At 40.2% G+C, this 15,287-nt stretch overlaps 1 protein-coding gene across 7 annotated transcripts in view; it reads right to left on the reverse strand.

The window, feature by feature from the left end:
- VTI1A (vesicle transport through interaction with t-SNAREs 1A) overlaps nt 1-15,287 on the reverse strand; it is a 280,707-nt gene that overhangs the window by 888 nt on the left and 264,532 nt on the right. For 3 of the 7 annotated variants that reach the window (XM_026069618.1, XM_026069633.1, XM_026069637.1), the window contains one exon: nt 2,491-2,566. Coding sequence is in view for 3 of the 7 variants with exons in the window: in XM_026069623.1 (XP_025925408.1) it covers nt 2,473-2,566 (94 nt within the window). In the remaining 4 variants the exon portion in view is untranslated. Of the gene's footprint in view, nt 2,567-8,149; nt 8,194-15,287 lie in introns of those variants that run through there. The other 4 variants (XM_026069623.1, XM_026069625.1, XM_026069615.1 and 1 more) reach the window with 3 other exon arrangements.

Raw genomic sequence — 15,287 nt, forward strand, 5'->3', positions numbered from 1 at the left:
GGCAGGGAGAAGTTATTAACAGGTTAGCATGAGAAACATAGCAATGGCAGGCTCATCAAAAGTGAAGATGAAGGCTTTGCGTGGCAGTCTCTCTCTCTCTCCCTCATTCCCATCTGAGTAGATGTATCTGATGTGACACTATGCCCTAGATTTATACTGGGATAAGGAAAACTAGCTTCCTTTCAGCTTTTTGCTGATTCCAGCAGGTGGCTAGATAGAGGGCAAAACCTAGTCAGAGGTCACTGTTAAGATCAGTAGTCATGAATCAATCCCCATGATAGTTAAATTATTGAGGCAACACTGAGAATGTCTAGGCAACAGCCGGAGCTTAAGATTTGCTTCTTGTCAGTTTTCTGCTTTACAAAATATGCATCTCCTAATTTGCTTAGGATAAATACCTTCTAATACTGGCAGGCTTCTTCCTAATTTGCCTGAACTCAGCCCTGTGCCATCACTTGAAGCTAATGGCCAGTTCTGTTTACACATCTCTAAGTGCTTCATTTGAATGCATGTTGTAACCAAAGGTCAGCCAGCCTCCACGCTATACGCTGAACATTCAAAGCTTTCTGTGTGGGAGAGCCACATCATACATACCATGTACCTTGCAAAAATGGAAGGAGAGGGTGCCAGAGAAGAGACTTGCTGTCCGCGGTGAGCAGCTGCCCTCTGAACACGACCCAGCAACGATGGACAGAGCAGCACCTCCCCAGACCATGGGTTTGGATTACCCAGGAACTTCTGCACCTGCACAGCCCTACAGCCATTGACATGAGGAGGTCCTGGCACAGAAACCCCTTTTGAACAAGTCGCAAGTTGCATGAAACTCAAAAACCATAGCTGGCCACATTTGACTTGTTTCAATGAGTATCATTTGTCTTTTGGATCCTTTCATCCTAAATTTATTGCCACATTTAGAAGTCTTTTCTGTGGCATCAATAGCAACATCCTTTTAGTCAAGTTATTTGTCTCCATGCAGAGAAGACAAGGGACATGGTTAGGGCCAAAGCCAACTCCCAGTTGTGTATGCAGAGCGAGCCCAGCAAGCCAGCAGAGGCTGCAGGGATGCTGAAACCCCCAAAGCTCTAAGGCACGCAGGAGAAGTAGGTGCTCAATTTCTACCTACTTTTGAAGGAGTTTGGAAGCCACCTGCTTTTTGTTTCTTTGAACATCTTCCGTAAAAGGTTTTATGGCTTACGTTTCAGTTGAAGGGCATAAAATCCCTCTCAATTTGTAATATTTGTAAGGGATTATATAATGAATTGAAAAACGTTATCATGGGAATTATTTCACCAGATCACCAGAAAATGACCTTTGCTGGAGTTATAAGCTTAATTATAAGCTAAATGACCTAGACATGTCTACAGGAGAGGCACAGCCAACAGGAAGAGAGAAACACATCTCATTTACACATAAGTATTCTAGCAGATGAAAATTCGATACATTATATCAGTTAAAAGTGTGCATAAATTAACATTTTTACAGTCTCTCTTTAAAAAGGTTAATGTCACATCTGAATATAATTCATTAAAAATATTTTCAACATGTGATCTCAACATATTCAGGCCAATATTCAAAATCTAAATTTTTTGCTTAATGCACTGTAATCATATGTATTTGTCACTGAACTATGACTTAGGATCTCTTTTTAATCAGCAATCAATAGATAAGTATCTTTATACATCTTTAATAAAGACCTACTGTTTACATTTATCAGTACATATATCAACACTGGAAGATTTGAAACAGATTCAACAGATGGGCTGTGGTCACAATTATATTTTGGGCAAGTGATGCAAGTATCATTATCATGATCTTGATGAAAGTGGAATTGTTTTGAGTAAGCAGAAAAGAAAATTTAATGAAATAAGAAGTGTTAAACAGAGTGCTGGATTCACATCAGATAGGAAACATCATCTTAGGATTCCTCTCTTTTTAAAACTAACTACTGCTCTTAGCCAGGTTACATCTATTACGATGATTCATGATTGGGAGTTAGTCACAGGAGACAGGTTCACTTTCTACATCATTTGGTCTCTGCTTTACTTATATTCTCTATCACAGCAGGTCAGCTGCTGCTTGATATTCATACACCCTGCACAGCACAAGGAAAGTGCAAAGACCCTCTTCCTCCTCTCAACTCTTGCAACTGACATACTAATCGTCTGGGGTAGAGCTCRACACACACCAAGTCTGCTAAGTTATGTCTTCTTACACTGGAACAAGCCCTCCCCTGAACACGAATTAAGATTCCCAGAACACTGAGATAAAAGACAAAAAGTGTAAGAAAAATAATCAACTCCACATGCCAACTATGCCATCAATAATACAAAATAATTTACACCACTTGCACCTGAGTTGAACAGGGGAAAAGAGAGGGGGACTCTGTCAGTGCAAGAGAATGATGCATGTGACCACTTTGTCTTAATTACTCAGAACAAGCAGTTTGTTGCTGTTTAGTGAAGAACAAAGATATCAGTGTCCCCTGACAGAAAAATAAATAGCCATCAGGATGGTGAAGATGATGATGACTGCCAGGACAACGATCAAGATTCTGTTTTGGATGATCCTGAAAAAAAGCACAAGAGAAAAAAAATGCCGTGAAAACAGCAGAATCTTTATAAAACAATAAGAAGAGGCACTCACATAAATGTCTTGGAGAAAAGAGATATGCCCACAAGCTTAGGGCTTCCTATACCATTCTGCATATCTTGGCTGTTTTTTACTTCTTTCAGTTTCCAATGCTTCCAAATATTTCTTTATGTAGGTATTAGAGCCGACTTTTGCTTTTAGAAAAGAATTAGACTTTTCTTAATTACACACACACATACACACACACATATATATTAGAATAACTGAAATCCATCACGTTACAACCAATTGTTTACTTTCTAAGACAAATTAAATAATTAGTCCTCAGCTGATGCAATCCAAGGAATGCATGGTGGTCTCAAATAGTAAACACCATTATATTTTTAAGCCATTCTGAAATCTTCACAGCTTTTTTAATCTGAACGGAAAAAAAAATTATTAATTTTCAAAGGATTTTACTATTAAGGTACAAGATTCCAAGGAAACACATGTCAATGAGATACTTACTTGTACTAAAATACCAAGGGAAAAGTATAAAAGACAGTTATGAAGAAAAGGATGATATAAAGAAGCAAGTGTCAAACTGTGAAGCTTATGTTGTAAAAGCCTTTCCTGCCTCTGTAGCACACCTTCACTTATGGTAATAGGGAAACATTACGTTTACTATGTAGTATAAAAAAATGGAAATCAGAAATAATAAAAAGATGCCAGAAGTAGAAACTGCTAATATTGTTCAATCATTTGCTGAGAGAAACCCCTGCTTCTAAAATCAGATACCACCTAGCTTCAGATTTTGCTTGAAATTAACAGATCAATTAAAATGGATAAATCAACAAACATTACAATTTGCTGCATTTTACAGAAGGATTCTGGACTGTAAAAATTCACCATTTCCATTCTCACAGAAGGGAAAAATTCTCATCGGCTCTTCACGATGCAGGAACTTTTGCAAAACATATTTGTCTGTGAGGCACAACAGCAGAATTGGAGAGATATAGCAAAAAACCAAAAACACTCCCCCCGCCCGCAAACCCCCAAAACTCCCAAGCAAAAACCCAACAACAGAACCCTAAGTTATTTTTATTCTTATTTCATTTTTTTCTCATTTTTTTCTCTGAAAAATAAAAGCCCAAAACCCCAGAGCCCTCACCAACCAAACAATGGTAAAAAGAGGTAAAACTGTGTTTTGTGAAATGTCAAACCAAGTACAAACTTGAAGACAAGGAATGTAATGTGTTAAAATGAGCATATTTCATACAGTAAATGAGAGGAAAAAAACCTCCAGAGAGCAGAGGGGAGTTTTCCTTGGTAAATGTTTTTCATTTGGATGCGGGTGGATATATATACATAAATTATATTGGAAAGTGTAAAGAAAAATGCAGTTTTAACCAACTCCAGCTCTCTCCCCGCTTACCCCCCACCTAAAGAAAAAGAAGTAAATGGATGGATGCAAACTGTCACATCAGACAGGCCCCCTCCCCTGTGACACTCTAAAAGGACTAGCTCTCTATCCTCCTGACAGGTTACAAAATGATCACATTTGCTGACACGTCTTCCGCAAAACTGCTTTAGTGTTTGTGTCCACTTTCCTAGCAGGAGATGAATGGGCTGCTTTGTCCTCATTTATCACTTAAAGCTGAACTAAGATCTGTCTCGTTTATTTTTCCCTTCCTCACTAGAAAGGCTCAACCACAGCATTAATTCTTTTGCGATGACAGCTAATTCAAACTTAACAGGCAATATTTACTCTGCCAAAAGGGTGAGGAGGAGGGAGGGATGTTTCTCACTCTTAAAAAAAAAAAAAAAAAAGTGTAACAGGCTAAAAAATAAAGCTAATTAAGGGCTTTTGGTTCTTGTTGGTTTGCACTTCAATTTAACACCTGAACTTACAAGCTTCTCTTTTGTGGCGGGGTGTGACATTCTCTGCCAAACACCTGATAACAAACGATTTGCCCAAGCAACTGCATGAAAACCAGAATATATATTTACTCACTCACTCTCATCACTCCTGAAAAGACACTCAACAAAATTGAAACTCGGCAGTGAAATAGATTAAAAGCATGAAAACTCTTAAAACATTCAGCCTTAAGTAATACACAGTGCAGCTGGCTTGACAACCATTTTATTTGTGGGATGTGGGCCCCAAGGCATCCATAATGCTAATTTACAAAGGATTAACTGTGAGTGAAACTCCCTTAATCTAGCACATAGTTAGGCAAAGGCATACATAACATGCAGAGTGTTTAAATCAACTCCTCCTATCTCTGGCCCAGTGAAAAAGCATTTCATCAGCTGAGCTTTAAAACTGTGGAAGAATTAAAAAATAAAGCCAATCCTCCTAATGCTTTATTTTTAATATTCCGGCAGTACACACCCGATTGCAAGATTATTTAATCAGTGTCCATGTCTCTAAAATCCTTGTCAAGAGAACACTGAGCGAGGCATGCTGCCACCTGTATCTGCTAATTGAAGGTTCACTTACAGTGCGAATCTAGGAAATACATATCAAAGTTCAATTTCTAGGAATCTGAATTAGTCTGCGCAGTGCAGCAAAAGAATATCATATTAAAAGGAACAAATTAATCATGAAATAGGATGGATGTTATCAACAGACTCCTACACTGAAGCATTATATACTTTTAATATTCAAGCCCACAGTTAAAGATTAATTTTATATCTTTTAAAAAAGAGTAACATTGACTTCTACTGTTTTACTTTCAAGCGGGTAAAATTAAACTAACTGCAAACCGCCAGGAGGATGGGGCTAGGCGGAAAAGGACAGAGCTGTCTGGTAGCAGCAGGACTACCTTGTGGAGGGTTTAGCGAATGGTGCCTGTTGAAGTCTGACTCTAGTAGCTACCGCTCAGACAGCGAATACAAGTTCTGGGTGTTAGACGTTTCGGATCTCGAAGTCAACAGGCAAGGGCAACCCTTCAGAGTAGAGAAAAAATCAAGAGGAAAGGGGGTTTTGAGCAATGCAACACAGTCAAGCCAGCTCGCAGTGGTAGAACAATGGTTGGCATYGGCAGGACCCATCTGTGGAGACGCCTATAGTGCTGTCACAGCCAGACACTGCCAGTGGGTATTGCTCTAGGCAAAGCATCAAGGAATGTAAAGTGGGGGAGGGAGTGATAATACCAAAGGAGAAGAAAATGGGGCCTAACATTCGCTACAAAAAATCCCAAAGGCTAACATGTTCACAAGAAGCAGACGATACTCTTTTATCTCTACTACACCTTAAATTCAACAAAATCTGGTGAATGAGGAAGCCCAGATCCTTCTTTGAAAATGCAAAGCATGTTTACAGGGTAAATAATTTAAGAAAGAATATATACTTGAAAGAAGACACCCATTGAAACATCCATGGCTAAAATGCCTGAAGGCAAAAACTTGTGCATTTGCATGCTGCATTTTATTAAGTTAGCACACTGTAGCTTTAAAAGAATGCATGGCCAAATTAAGAGGAATGTGTGACTGAAACATCAAGGATTCCTCAAGTTTACATTATGAATCACAGTGCTGTTGATATGAGATGAATTAACCATTTAGTCGATGCAGCTTATGCACTGAATTCACACCAAGTGCTGCTAGTGCCCAGCGTGTTGGAGCTCGTTAACAGCCGATGTCTACTGTTCCATTCATACTCGAAACTCTAAGAGCACAAGGGCTCCTTCTACTTTTAGTTAGAAGAAACTAAAAATCTGTGCTTTTAAACTAAGTTCCACCTAGTTTATCATGGACAGCAGCCCAAAACATTTGGGTGCAAAACCGCAGAGAAACAGTAACTAAAGCAGATGCAAGGGTAACATAAAATGACACGTGGGAAGAGCACGCTGGATGAACTTGCCAGGCTATCAGCACATGAAGTGCATCCTACTCCTGTTGAGTTTCCTTCTGCTCCTCCTTTCTAACTGCCTAACCCTTCTCCTGGCTTCTGCTCACAGTGCCTAACCCCCGACCCTGCGGCCTGTTGGAGGCTCCCTCTGGAACCAGCGCAACTTTATTCTGCGAGCTGATGATTGACGTGGTCCACTTTCCATCCTAAGGGTTGAGGGGATCACCTCGCCGATGCACCCGCTAACCACTGCTTTGGAGAACAAGTCCCACCTCCATTTCCAAACGGTGATGTCTCTGGCATATCAGTTCCACACTCCTGTCACAGCAGAAATTGTGCTGTTTTTCTACATTTCAGAAAAACAAAAAGATTCTCTCCTCTCTGTAGCTTCACACATGCACAATGGGTCCAACTCTGTTTGTGACATGTTTAGATCTGCTCCGTATAAACACAAAGCAGTTCCCGAATAAGCTATTGCAAACCTTGCATTAAGGATGCCAACCGTGTTTAAACCTTTTTACAAAACTGCATTCATTAGCAGGGGAGTGCACGACATCTATATGGGTTCAGCCTGATGTCTTGCACATGTCTTAGTGCCTGATTGACCAGCATTGAATAATGATGCCTTGCCATTAAGCACTGRCAGTACAATAACAATTGTCATGAAAATTAGCAATCACGGTAACATGTTAACAAAATATGGGATACAAATGAACCCGTGCAGACTCTGGGTGCGTAAAGAGTTTTGTGTGCTTAACTTGAAATAATGAAGACTACAAAACAAAATACTGCAAAAAATTTCCTACAGAAGCTCAACTCTGACACTGACACAAATGAAAAAATACAAACGACTTTGGGGATCAGTTAGCCCACATTCATTACAACACAAGGCTTTATTCTTAAAGAAAATGTCTTGAAAAATAGTGTCCTCAAGAACACAGACTGATTGATGACGGAGCACTGTCCAACAGTGTTTCACTGTAATACATGTATTTAAGATTTAACTAGAAGTGATTCCTATCAGTTTACTAGGCAGAAAGGCTTCTTTTTTGTATACAAGAGTACATTTTAAATGATCATTTTGAATATTTGGCTATTACATTTTTTGGTACCCTTTTATCTGTGATCTGCAGTTTTTGCTAACATGCAAAAACTAGGTGCCTGCAGACAGTGGTAAGCGACTTTTAAGTGCCCAATATTCATGTGCAAATCAGCAGATTCAAACAAACACAAAGTGTAGGTCTAGTCACATAGGCAAATACATACCAGTCTAAACTGAATGTGAATTTAAAGTAGTGTAGCTGTATTCAACACCTTCTGGGACAGACATCCTTGTTACTATATATAAGGACATCCGAGTCACTGTACATCAGGAGCTTTCAAATTGAGGCACTAGACCCCACACAGGGGAATAAAATGGTATGATTGCTAAAACAAAGCCTTAGATACATAATGATAAATCTCTAATTTCAGGGTATTTGGGGGCTGCTCATGTAACTATTTGTCTTTCCCATTCTGAGCTTTAAGAATGATTTTCCTAGATAAAAACAACTGAAAAGAAGTAGACAGGCTGTGGCAGAACATAAAGACATGGCAAACTCCTGAAATAACAGAGTAAGAGAGCCTTGTCTAGCAAAATTACAGCTGGTTGGAAATATCTGACTTGAGACATTTTTCATTATTAACAACCGAAATTAAAAAACACAAATATCAATGAAAAAATAYCTGCACAACCTGCATACAAGTCCCTGACCCTCTTCTAGTTGAACCTGGAAAAAATGAAGAATTTTTGAAAATACTCAAGTTGTTTTCCTCCCCCAAAACCTCCCAAAACAAGGCTCCAAGTTCCTTGTGTTCTTGAAGCAAGAAGAACCAATTACACTGTAATTGACATTGTCTATTTAAACCTGAAATGGCCTTGGGTGGGTGGCAGAGAGGAAACAGGACTCCCCATGGCTTACTTAACCTTGCCTGGGCTCCACCTCTAGTCCAGGGACAGGCCATTCCAAGCGGGAGCCCCTCTTATGTTCCCTGAAGTCCTCCCAGAAGGAGCCTCTTTTTCACCTTAGCTACCCACAGTACCACGGACTCTAGTTTCTTAGGTGTAAGTCCTTGTGAAGACCCATTAAAAGATATTTTTCTTATTGCTGAAAACTGAGCAGACAATGAGTTTAAAGACTCAAGTGTGCAGGAATGGAGAATGCAAAATGATGGCATATTTCTAGGTGAACAGAAGCTTTTTCTTGAAAGAGATGGGCCATACAAGGTGCCTAAGATACTGTTAACAGGGCTGAGGAGTTGTGCAGAGATCCATCCTCTAGCTTTAGAGATCAGTCTTAAGGACCGAGGTCATCTAGTTGTAATAACGTGGACACTAATCTCTAGTTATAATATTGTACTAGTAGCACATCAGTGTTTTCCCACCTGGGYCTTGAATGAAAGATTGAGTCATGTAATAACAGGAGCAGGAAGGTAGTCACTCTAGGCAACTTTAAATATCTAAATTATATCTAGCTAATCTCTCTCAGCTCCCTGTGTATATAAGCTAGAGTCCTGCTCTGAACTGCCTTCTCTTTTTCCCTGGCCTTGTATGTATCCTAGGAGAACTAGTCAGTTAAGTTGGCTGGCTAAGTTAGAGCCTACAGACTGGGCAGCAAGAATATCCCTCAAAGATTCAAGATGAGGCTCAAACAAGAATGACAATTCTCCCAAAGCCAAATTCACTCAGTGAGAGCTAACACGGCAAAATCGTCCAGCACAGACTATAACACATTGCAAAGTGGCTGTAATCTCCCACTGATCAGAAATACTGCAGAGATGAAGCTCACCAATAAAATGAAGATGTTTCTCAATAATTAGTATCTTGATTCACCACCTCCTTTTAACGAGTACCATTTAATGAGTCTGGAATTAAATCCAGTTCCTCTTTCACAGGAATTGGGGGGCTGGAGGGGGGAGATAGGGAAGGTAGTGAAACATCTCCCTGAGATGAATACCTGAAACAGTGGGCTTCCTTGGCTCAAGGAACTATGATTTTTACCTTTCTGGGTCAACTTGTGCCATTCTTACCATCAAGATTGAAAATTAGAAAAATTATTTTTATGATATCTGATAGTTGAGACACTTATTGAGATACCTAATTAGTAACAAGTTTGCAATACATTCCAGATACAACAAAATTATATAAACAGCAAGGGAATTCATGGCTGTTTGGTGGCCATGAAGACCATGATTATCACAGCTCGCATGCGTCCTGTCTCTGGGAGCTGGCAGTCTCAGGAGGTGCACATACTGCATAAGGCATCACAGGAGTCTGGTGGAAGCGAGTGGCCGACAGCTCAGCTGAGTGGTCTGGGAAGGAGTTACCTACAGGAATGACTGGAAGACTGTAGCAAATTATGGAATGCCTGGAAGAGGGTCCTCATGGGCACTGGGCCCTAAGATAAAAAGGCAATAGGGAAGGGTACTGCAAATCTTTTACTAACTTAGATTTTATTCATTGTTTATTTTTAAAACTTTTAAAATATAAGAAGGTATTTCTGAAGGATGAAAAACATCCTTCTGCTTATCAGAGACCCTGATGGGGAACGTTTCTCTGCACTTCCCTCAGCGGTGCAACTTCAGCTCTCTCCTGTCTCCCTGTCCATGGTGGGAACAAATTAGATTATTACTGTCATTAGGACTAACAGCGGGTGGCTTCCGGGGCCATGGAAACTCACCAGCCAAAACTGGAGAGGTATTAATTCATTTCACGCAAAGCAGAGGCAACACCAGATCTCTTTGGCAACTGTAAATGAAGATCACGTGCACTGTGGCAACTGCGAGCTGAAGGAGTCAAGGTTGCATTAATCTCCACCCAGCCTTTCTCAGGGTACTGAAGTATCAAGAAGAACAAATCATGCATTTAGTCACCTGAGCATGACTAAGAACCATAGGCCCTAGGAAACATTACGAGCCCTTTAGAAGAGCTCTGAGGGAGGGTGGATATCCCAGCTGTCAGAATAATGGCATTCTTCAGCACGTTGGCTGCGTGCAGCCTGGGTCTCCAAACAGTTAATAGGAAAAAACTCCCCCAAACCCCAACTTCCTCCCCAACATTCAAAGCTAAAGCAATTATTTCTCCAGCAGAAGAATGTATGCAAGCTATAAAACAACATAACATACATGATTGCACATTGGCTTTTGTGATAAATATAGTTAAATTTACATTCTGCACAATATAAAGAAAACAGAAATGTGTTAAGTTTGCATTTTATTAACTGTCATAATCATTCGATGCCACTAAAATATGTATTTTAAATGGATGAAAGCTTCACTTTAATTAATGATTAATCTACAGCTTTTAGGTGTGATGAAGCTTGAGACCGGACATTACTTCACTTATATTATTTTCTCCTTATCACACTATATTTGACTGGGCGTCTTTTTGTATGGCAAGCTTGCTACAATTGTCTTAACAATGTTGACCTCTTTTGTAGAAACCTGAAGGCATCTGCAGCAATTGTTCCTGAAGATGTGCTATCCAAAATGTTACCATTTCATGGCACTTCTTGAATGATAGAATAGAATTTTTTTTGGTATACATTCATTTTTTTCAAATGCTATAAAAGAAAGGAAAACAATCATGGCTAAGGCCATTTGTGAGATGGCATTAAAAGAGCCTACTCTGAGACAGATAAAAATAATGAGAATCTTTCTGTCAAGAAGGATTTAGAAAATATCACTAGCATTATTAAAATTTAATTTTTTACTGTGCTTTTTGGTTCCCCCTTTTCCAGTGATAATGAGCAGGACTGCACACCTCCACATCGCTAGCACTTGTTTTGAGCAATAAATTCAGCCTTCCAGTCTGAAGACATTTCAGACAACAATTTTGACTGCTATAGGCTTATTTTTCAACCTGTTCTGTGCTTTGAGTCTTCCTATAAAAACCAGTTCATAAGCTAATTTTCCACAAGGCCAGTGGAACAAATAAAAATCAATTTTTGCCCAACCGGTTCAGAGAAAACCTGGGAATAGTGAAGTCAGAACAGTGAAAAATAAAAAGAATCGATGTATTCACAAATGGTTTACCTGATAGAGAACTATCAAATTAGTTGACAGGAGATACTTGCCACTATTAGAGTATTTTCTTTTCAGCATGTTAACAGTATTTCTATTAGGGGAGCAGAAATGCCTCTACTTTGTCACGACCTCAGACACCTTGGTTTAATAACCACGTGGAGCCTCCATGTGTTGTATAAAACCACGGGGCACAGAGTCAAAGTGCAAAGGCACTTGCAGAGCCTGCAAGCAGAGGGACCTGCAAGCAGCACCTGGGCTTAGAGTGGGTGTAAGTTTTCGTGATCTTGCGGAAGGAGCAAAGACTCCTGTTTCAGTGAACATAGGGAGACAGTTATGACCTCAGGCCAACCCTGTCAAGAGGAATTTGGTCCATCAATAAAGCAAAAAAATGTAAAACACTCTGCAGACTTCCCTCCCCAGTTAAAAAWAAAAAARKTYMRGKKSCCMMYKAAGACTAATTAGTTTAATATCTCTTGGAGAGCAGCACACACATTTCTCCAAAGATAGGGAATCCTGTTCTTAGATTTCAACACTTTCAGAACCCAAGTACAACGCAGAACACCATAGACTTTAATACGTGTGGTCCCATCTGTTTTACAATCTTCTCCACAAATTAGGCAAGTGTTTTTGAAACTGGGATACTATTTTCAAAACTGATACTGGGATTGGATTGTTGCTTATGCCTGTCTATCTGCAGTCTGAAAGATACATCTGAAAACCTGACTGAAGGACAGAATCTGCTTATTAATACAAATTAATTATCACTCCTACGGAAATAAAACAAATTTGTAATTTACAAGAGTAAATACTAAGGAAGTTATCTTTAAGTAGCTGTAATCTTCACCCTAATACCTGKYTTTTTATACACTCYTTCATTTTATGAGTTGGCATTAAAATGTGTCTCATTTTAACAGAAAAAAAARAATTAAATATRTCACTGTGAAGCTGCATATTACCTAGTTAAAAATATTATAACACACCATGGAAACATCATTTCTAGAGCCAAACAAAACATTACTCAATGAAGAAATGGCATGAAATATATAATATTCAGCAGWTGAAGGGTACTTGGCGTTAAACAGTTCCACTGCCAAAAAACAGCATCATAATAAAAAGTGTGCATATAGAAATGAAGTATACCTGTTCTTCACTAATCGTGATGCAACACTTTAGTACTTGAATAAAGATACTTTTAGTCTACTAAGTATATAGGGAGAAGTTAAAAACACCACACATTTTGATTCTGAATCTCTTACAACTGATGCTAATTTGCTTATGATATCTGCCTGATTTGGAGCTAATCTTCTGTAAATTAACTCCTAATGCTGCCTGAAATAATCCTCTTAATGCTGGTCTGTCTCGAGTACTTTATATCAAATACCATGAAATATGTAAGCGTATATAAGGCGCCTAGTATTTGCAGAGCTGTTGGCTGCTCTCGAATACTCGCTGTGGGCTCGGGGCTGCCCTGAGGACCCAGGGCCGGCGAGGAGGCCCGGTGGGCACGGGGTGGTGTGGCTCTCGCGGTCCCTCGGCAGGGCAGCACGTGGGGGCTCGCGGCCACCCCGGCGAGCAGCAGCGGAGGGTCTTTGCCTCCCCGGAGCCTGGTGCGGAAAGGTGCAATGCTGCCCTCCAAGCCTCCCATCTCCAGCAACACATGATAATGAGCACAAGTAAACACGGTGGCTCGGAGGCTTCAGCATGACAAGATGTGTGTTAAACAGCACTAATTATCAGCTGGAAGCCTAATCTGATAACTGGTTTGAAAAGACAGAGATAGACAATTTCGTTTCTTCAGACAGGCAAAGTATTTTTAAGGATGTTGCTTCAACATCGGCCGGCTTAATTATTATTGTCAGTGTGCTAACACTGTATTCAAAATTTTTTTTTTCCACTAAATCCACTGGAACAATTTTCTCCCCCAACATTAATTTAATGATACAGCCAAAAACCTAATTGATATTGGTGAGCAATGCAATTCCAACGTATTATTTTCTCGGTTTTTGAAATATAAATGGCAGGCACAATTTGGACTGAATGGACCTCTTTATGTTTTAACAGGCAGTTTATTGGCCCAGACTCCAACATATAACAATCACAACTGCAAAAGCAATACATTTTTAATTGAAAAAATCATGTATTTTTACTACGAAAGTAACTCAAATAACAAGTAACTCTGTCAGGTAAAGGGCTTTTAAAAATTTTTTATATGTGGAATGTTGTTTAGAAATTATATTTTCAACATAGCAAACACTTATAGGAGGCTATTAAAATAAAATATACTGTTAAAATCATACTTTATTGGAGGTTGCTTTTTTATATATATTAAAGAACAGATAAAGCTCAGTGATCAGTGAGCCGTATGTGTCCAACAGCCCTTCAAGAGCCTTGTGGAAATGTATAAAACAAGCAGTGATACAATCCTTTGCCAAACACTGTCATAAATTTTTTATTTGGCAGCTAACATTCTCACTAGTTTTCTTGGCAGCAATTGGGACCTTTAGCAAGAAAGGTGCAGGAGAAAAATACCTTGTTTAGAGATGTTTTCAACACTTTCTGGGATTTTTCAGAACTTCTGCCTGCAGCACATTTTACAACCACAGTCTCCAATCACCTGATGAGTAGGTGGTGGTTTTAAACTTTTTTTTTAATATAGACAGCCTACTACCCCCCTCTGGCCTTCAGCCTACAATGTGCTTGTGGAGGCGGGGGTGTATGTGCTCCACCGAGATACAAGTGGTTGCTCCTCTCTGTCTAGACAAAAACCTGAAAATAATATCAGAATGTACCTTTCATTGCTCCTGATACTATCTGTATCTTATTCCCAGATGACAGAGATAAATGAAAGGCAAACATGTGCTGATTACTTTTGCATTTTTCTTCGGCGATCTCTACAGAAAAGCTGGTCACAGGTGCAGCTACCTTGGTCAGCTGGTGGACTGGTGGATAAACAGAATTGTGAAATAGCTTTCTATACCCAGATCCGCCCTTCAAGTTTTTTTTTTTTTAAAAAAGATATACTAAACTTCCCATCTGATGCACAGCCCTCCTCAGTGCCGCCAGATACGCTGATGCACTGTGCAAGGGAGAATACGCTCCTGGCTGTTTGGGAACAGTGATCCCGCGGTTTGGGCTACACCGGGCACAATTCAATAGTGGGCTCTTAGTAGCTAACTTACAGAGCAGGTGTTTAATTTTTTGGTATTTAATTATTTCAGAATGGATATAAGACGAAGCTACTTTATATCTCAGCAACTTCCTCCAAAAGTTTCACAGCAGTAAGAGATATGTTTCAACCCTTCACATGGCCGGAACGAACGACAGTCTGTCTCAAACAAATCTGGCACAGAAAAGGGCCATTTTCCTTACTTGTCTCAGAGCAGAAAAGCTGGGATGCGGTTCTGCTTCTGACAGCGCGACCTGCTTGAAGCCCAGCCTTAGCTAAACTGACCCTGTTCCGCTCCCCAACCCCAGCTCGCAGGCTCGCCCGCCGCTTGCTTTCAGCGGGGTCCCGGCTTGCCGAGCGCACGCAGACCTCTCGCGGCTGCTCAGGCCGCTGCAGGCGAGCTCGGCGCTGCCGCCGCGCTGCCGCCGCGCTGCCGCCGCCGCTGCCGCCGCCGCTGCCGCCGGGCCGCAGAGCTGTCCTCCGGGCAGCTCCGGCTCCCCAAATTTCCCTGCACCACCCATTCCTCCCAATTCAGTCTCGGCTATTCTTGCCTTTCTCACGAGTACCTCTGAATGTCCCTCGCCTTGCTATTATTTTATTTCTTTTAAAAACCCAACAGTTTAATTATGTGCT

The sequence above is a fragment of the Apteryx rowi genome, unplaced genomic scaffold, assembly GCF_003343035.1.
Source record: "Apteryx rowi isolate R43461 unplaced genomic scaffold, aptRow1 scaffold_3, whole genome shotgun sequence".
Taxonomy (NCBI): domain Eukaryota; kingdom Metazoa; phylum Chordata; class Aves; order Apterygiformes; family Apterygidae; genus Apteryx; species Apteryx rowi.